The 7,204-nt window shown below is 32.3% G+C and overlaps 1 protein-coding gene across 1 annotated transcript in view; it reads left to right on the top strand.

The window, feature by feature from the left end:
* Dmd (dystrophin) overlaps window positions 1-7,204 on the top strand; it is a 2,373,110-nt gene that overhangs the window by 1,062,206 nt on the left and 1,303,700 nt on the right. Inside the window, exon 38 of the mRNA XM_017795501.2 lies at window positions 6,543-6,665. Coding sequence (XP_017650990.1) covers window positions 6,543-6,665 — 123 coding nt within the window. The remainder of the gene's footprint in view (window positions 1-6,542; window positions 6,666-7,204) is intronic.

The raw sequence follows: 7,204 nt of genomic DNA, 5'->3' as shown, positions 1-7,204 counted from the left end.
TTTGTTGTATTTTGTATGTATTTTGTATAACTGCACAGTCATGCTAAAGTTCTTAAGATAAAAAGGTAAGTAAAAATTAGATTGTGCAAAGCAATAAGTGCTATATACTGTCTCAGAAATTGTGACTTCATTTTTATTATTTTCTATGTATTCTAATTTGTATCCTAATTTCTATGTATTCTATTTGTTCACTGCCTAACATTATGTGATGTAATTGTGATTCTAGTTCTTCTGTGCTCATGTATTTTCTTAAATAAATACAAGCAATTTAGTTAACAGTTAAGATGTTTGTCAAACATTGCCTTCAACTGCTTTGTATGATTATAATAATTTGAATTGGAATAGCAGGAATTAAGTAATTGATATTTTGGAGTTTGTTGACACAATCGGAGTTTTAATTATTGTGTATTTATTTCCTCATTAATTTTCAGTTTTATGAAACACAGTCCCACTATGTAGCATAGACTGATCCCCAACATTCAGTTCTACCTCAGCCTCTCGTGTACTGGGATTATGTGTGTGATCACCATGCTGGGTTGTAAATGAGCTTTATAAAAAACAGACACTTGAATATTACACATTTTGTATAACTTTGCATACGAATTCAAGCTCTGAAATTCACAGAATTAAATGTAAACTTTTCACTGGTTGGAAAAGTGTCTTCTATATTACAGTTGTCATGCTGGAATGGTGAGCGAGTAGTTTCTTAAGTACAGGTGTTGCTTTTTCTCAAATTCTTACATATAAATAAAGAACAATAGCTGGGCATGGTGGCACACTCCTTTAATCTCGGCACTTTGGGGGGCAGAGGCAGGCGGATCTTTGTTAGTTCAGAGCCAGCCTGGTCTACGTAGCAAGTTCCTGGCCAGCTGGGGCTACAGGGAGACCCTGTCTCAAAAAGACAAAAATAAATAATTAAAGAAACAAAGAAAGAAAGAAAGAAAGAAAGAAAGAAAGAAAGAAAGAAAGAAAGAAAGAAGAAAGAAACATTAATCACATGGATATTAAATAGCTGATTTGTTCTTGCCAGTAATATAGTTAAAATAATTGAATTGAAGCAGGATGTGGTGGCACACGCCTTTAATCCCAACACTTGGGAGGCAGAGGCAGGTGGATCTCTGTGAGTTCAAGGCCAGTCTGGTCTACATAGTGAGTTCCAGGACAGCTGGGGCTACAGGGAGACCCTGTCTCAAAAAAGACCAAAAAAAAAATTGAATTGATTACTTATGGGCATTTTGGTTATAAAAGTGGTCACAGATAAATCAATATATAACTAGTAATTGATTAAATAGACATCCTTTTTCATATAAAAACGACCTAATATTTGCTATGTAAAATGAGTACTAATACAAGATGAATTGCCAACTTCAAAGGCTAGAAATCGCTTTAAAAGAGTATATCATTGTTAGTCAAATAACACTACATTTGCATGTAAGAGATAGTTCAAAAAATAGAATTACAAATAAATAAAGGTTAGGGACTCTTGAAATTCTAGGTCAAACACACAAGATCTCCTATTACTCAAGGACTCCATGAAAAACAACTCTCTCAAAAATCAATGCAAGCCCTATTCATTCAGGCATTTGTACCCAAATGTCCTTCAGTGTAAATGCATCCACTGGAGTCTAGTCAGCCCATATAAACAGGACTTAACATGTATGATGAAATACTTGAGGCTCAATGAGAGTATGGGGGAGGCAAAGATGGAGGCCAGGACCTAAATTTGATTAAGAACTGATAATGAAATTACAAAAAGTCAACAAAATACATAAAAAATAATGCAGCATTTGAAACAAACAAAAAAGAAAAAAAGGGGGGAAGTGAATGATAGAGCTGGAGAGATGACTCAGTGGTTAAGAGCACTTACTGCTCTTGCAGAGGACCCAGATTTGATTCCCAACACCCACATGGCAGCTAAGAACCATCCATATCTCCAGTTCCCGGGGATTTGATGCCCTCTTCTGACCTCTGTGGGCATTACAGAATATGGGTGCACTTACATGCAAGGAATACACTCATACACACACACACACACACACACACACACACATATATGTACACAAAATATTTCTAAAAATGATGCAAGTAAATGATACCAATATCATATGACTCACTTAAAATTTATTAAATAGTTATAATTTGGCAATTATTGATAAGATATGATTAAAATAGTACTTTTCTAGTTAATAACAAACTTCATTGTTATTGACGGCATGGTAAAATAATATAGATCTATATTAAAAAGTGGCTGCTTCAAAAGGTAGTTGTTCCAAATTTAAGTGTGATATAATTATAAAACATGTGTACCTTTTAAATATTAGATATAGAAAAGTAAATGTTAAACATATCATTAATTTTCTATTTCTAATTTCTATTTTGGGAGTTAATAGTTTGGATATATTGAAATAAAATGTATAACAAATGGTTTTACCTGTTTAAATTTTTATTATAGACAAAAATCATTAAAAATTAAATTTTCATTGCATTATATATCCATTGAGATACACTACTATATCAGAAAACAAATTTTATTTCATGGTGTTATATTTTAATGTAGTATTCATGTTAAATGTTCACATTTTCTTGAAATCAGAATACAGATTTTATTTTATGGTGTTATATTTTAGTGTAGTATTCATGTTAAGTGTTCATATTTTAAATACATGACCTAACACATAACCATTCAGCCTCTGCTTATATATTTCAGCTATGAGACACTCACTACTTTGATTTAACATAAAATGCTATCTGCCAATAATTTCTACCCATTGATTGATTGTTGACATTCAATTTGGAAACACATTGGAAGTTTTTAATTTCTAACCTGCATAATGGTCTTTCACAAAGTGTACAGTAGTTTTCATCAAGAAATTTGGACTCTATGCATTTTGCGAATGAAGTACCTAAATTTCTACAATTTTGTAAATTTGTATTCATTTTTGTAACAGTATCATCTAAAGTCTTTTCACATTAGTAATGTTGCTATTGTTTTGATTTTTGTTCTTACGTGATGTCATCATGTTATTCCTGTTATCCCATTGTTGATATATTTTAAATATGAATTATTGACCAGTCAGGATTTTGAATTTTCTCTATAGAAACTATGGGGTTTCGGGCACAGACACCTCCCTGCTAGAGTTTGCATAACACGTGCAAAGCCCTGGGTTTGATCTCAACATAATTAGAAAACATTATTTATCAGACATCTTAAAATGCTTATTCTGCTCTCCCATTATAACAATATTAACCACTTAGTTACTTCCTTTTCGGAAAAAAAATATTTCTGAGTACCTACTCCATAGAAGGAATGATTCTAGGCAGAATGAAGCAAACTCAGCTTCACAGATGTTGGCAGGTCTTGCCCCACTGCTTCTGTGGTCAATGCATATATTTTACTTCTCCAAGAAACTATGAATAAAAATAACTCTGATGAAAAGACACAAGACATTTTCCTTTCTTCAATATCTTTCTAATTAATTCAGCTTGATTTTAAGATTGCTATATTTTACCAAACTGGAGACTAAGTTTCCTCAAGTTCACCATTATAATTTCACTGTATGCATTTTTTAAGAATTTCTTGGCAAAATAACAACAGACTATTAAGAAGCATTTAACCTTCAAAAACAACATTTCAAAAATATGAACATTTGGTACTAAATCAATGCATGAATATGATATTGAAAGGAAAGAGTTAGAGAAAAGATTTATTGAGCATTAATTTGTGTCAGATAGGTGCATAGGATTTGGGAAGATAATAGTAAAAAAAATACAGAATACTGGGGGCTGGAGAGATGGCTCCGCAGTTAAGAGCACTGACTGCTCTTGCAGAGGACCCGGGTTCGATTCCAAGCACCCACAAGGTGGCTATGAACTCTCCTTAACTCCAGTTCCAGGGGAATCCAAAGCCCTCCTCTGACCTCCATGGCATTGCATGACACGGGTGCACTCACATACATGCAGGGAATACACTCATACACATAAAATAAAAATAATAATCTTTTTTAAAATTACAGACTATTTATTAAATGCTGGACTCAAATACAATGCAGTCAATCCCTGTGTATTTCTTATGAAGTAGATATTTCTTTTATCACCATGTTACGGATAAAGTAAGCCATGTTCTAGGAAACATAAAAACAAATGTTGGCTAAGGTCCAACAGCTAGTAAATAAATATAAAATCCCAGTTCAATAAATGCATTGCCAAAAGCTTGCATTATTCATTACACTATAAAAGGCATTATAAGCCTTGAGGAAGAGAAAAATTCACCAAATGGACTGCAAGGAAATTCTGTATTACAAATGCTTTAAAAAGTTCAAGAAGGTACTTGTGAAAAGATTAGGCTAAGCTGTGGCTATCTTGATTGAGCCTACACTTTGTCTGTTTTCAATGTGCACATAAGGTTTCTGAGTTGAAAAAAACATAATTATAGCAGTGTCTGTCAACATATTGATAACTTTACTGTGCACAGGATGGAACTGGTTGGTTAAGAGGGAAATCGTACAACCATTTGGAGGTTATTGCCTGTGTTAATGTGAAAACACCGAAAGAAGATATGGCAGGGACTAGAAAGAAAGTGGGTCTTAAAAAATTAACTCATATTTGATTACTAGATGTGAGAGGAAGATGTCCAAGAAGGACATGGATTATATTTTGGCAATGGTTGGCTGAGAATAAAAATGTGGTAACAAAACTAGGAACAAAACTAGGATATAGTTTGGGGAAATGGTAATGAGGTTAGTTGGAGATATGCTGAATTTCAAGTAAGAAATTGGCTAGCTGTTTGCAAATCTAGATTGAAATTCAAAAATGAACTCACAACTAAATCTAGCAACTTGAAAGACATGGAACTTAGAAAACAATGCGTGAATGAACATATATTTAATTATGGAAGAAGTGATTGAGAAAGGGATACAGAAACCCAAGGTCTGAGCCTTTGAAACTATTCTATTTGAGTACATGCAGAAACCATGAGCTAGAGAAGAAGCAGGTGTAGGACAACAGGAAAATCTCACTGCAAATACACACATGCTATTTGGTTATCCAGGTCGTGAGCAAAAGCTCCTTTAAATATTTATCTGATAGTCATTAAATCATTTTGAACATTCAGTTGCTTTTATTAAGAATCAGGGAATGTGAACCATAGCTCAATAACTTAAAATACATCAGATTGGTATGATGTACATATTTGGACATTTTATGCATGCAAACTATACAAAGAACTGAAGATATGCAATGTTTTTTTTAAGTTTATTCATGCTGTTATATATTCTAATTTAATTTTTTAAATATTGTATTTCAAGTGACAAGTGATCATTAATATTTGAAAGACTAGTATTCTAGTATCTCACTTTATAAAGATCTTTAAAACATTTGTGGGATCTGTAGAACATTAAAATGGGTGCTTTTTCATTTTTCATGTTGTAGTTGTGCTCTCATGAATAACATTAACTTATTTCTTTACTAGTAACTAACTACCATTAGATTTTGGTTTCTCCATGAGGGCACATTCCATCCTTTTTGTCCCCCAGGAGTTTTCATCTAGAACTGATAGAATCATCCTGTGATGGTAATATGACTGGGGAAAAAAGATGGGGTACATCCCTGATCGAAGCAGTTATACAAACCTAAAATGCATGGACAGTTCCTAAATTATTTCCATAACCTCAAATAAATCTGAAAGAAAATTGGATTTCTGTATGACATCTATAGGTTTGAAAAACTTTCAGGTAAAAATAATTTTTCCTATTATAATGAGAAATTAAAAACATCCAAAAGTTTAAGAGTAAAATGAAGTGGATGTTTTTAACTAAACTTTAATGATTGCCTCCCATTTTGATATTTTATTTTCATTGTCTTTATATCCATCACTCATTTTCAAGTGATACATTTAGGAAATTAAGGGATTTATTAAGTGTTTTGAGGCCATGGACAATATTAATTTCAGAATTTAAAAATGTGATATATGTGAAATATTCTTAACTTTTACACATAAATTTATTATCGCTGCTTGCAAAAACATGTCATGCAAGCTGATAGTGTGGTTTGTCTTACGAGAGCAGGCCTGGAAAGTATGCCATGTTAAAAAATTTAAATATTTAAGCAATTGCCATGTGGTTGTTCTAAAAATGGAGTGAAAATTCCAATTTTTACCAAAGGTTATTGTTATTTGATGAATGAGGCAATTTGACTAAGACATATTTACTCAAATGTTATATCTATCAGAATGTTTTTTAAAGACTAAATGCAACTTGATATTGAAAACTATCTCAGGTAACTATATGTAAATTGAATTTTGGTACTACAGAATGATGAATTGCATTATCTTGCATGTATGTTCAGCTCTGATGATAAGTATTTCTGCTTATGTGTGTCCTCAGGTACTTTCCCAGTTGTATTTCAAAACCTTCATAGACTGTAATATGCAAACATACTGCATGTCATTATTTTAGCAACAGGGGGTTGAATAAATGTGCTTCTTTTGGTTTATGTTTCTAATAAAAAGTAATTTTGATTTAAATTAGCACTATCTTTTTTTTTAGGCCTCCATTCCTTTGAAGGAATTGGAGCAGTTTAACTCAGATATACAAAAATTGCTTGAACCACTGGAGGCTGAAATTCAGCAGGGGGTGAATCTGAAAGAGGAAGACTTCAATAAAGATATGGTAAATTGGTTATGATAAAAGTGTGAATGAACTAGGAATGAAAATGAGTAAATATTTGGAAAGAAATTGCATAACCTGTGTCTCAACCCGAGTTCTCAGAATTCCACCTTTCACATAGTAAATGATGTTTTTCATGTATTCTTTTGACCTTTGATTATAAATACCAAATTATTCTGCTATGAATATATAGGAACATTCTGAAGTTCTAATAAACAGTTCAATTTTGATTTTGACTGTCCTATTTTTAAATTCAGAAAGCAGGAAACAAAATATAAACAAGTGCCATTCAGGGAAATAAAGTAAAAGTCAAGAAGAAATTTCAGTCTCATAAATGTAGCTGATAGTTTATGTTTCTCATGTTTTTGCATGAAATGTAACCATTGTCTACTAATGTTTTCAACAAAGCTGTTATCAAAGAATTAAGTAAACAGTAGAGTGTATGTATAAAAACTACATTAATTCATGTTGCTTATTCAATGGAACTAAAGAAATCGGACCATGTGGACTGTTCATAAACTTAAAACTTTCTCCTTCAACAC

Source organism: Nannospalax galili, unplaced genomic scaffold (genome assembly GCF_000622305.1).
Source record: "Nannospalax galili isolate Female #2095 unplaced genomic scaffold, S.galili_v1.0 scaffold7, whole genome shotgun sequence".
NCBI lineage: Eukaryota > Metazoa > Chordata > Mammalia > Rodentia > Spalacidae > Nannospalax > Nannospalax galili.
This window is presented reverse-complemented; position numbering and strand designations above follow the sequence as displayed.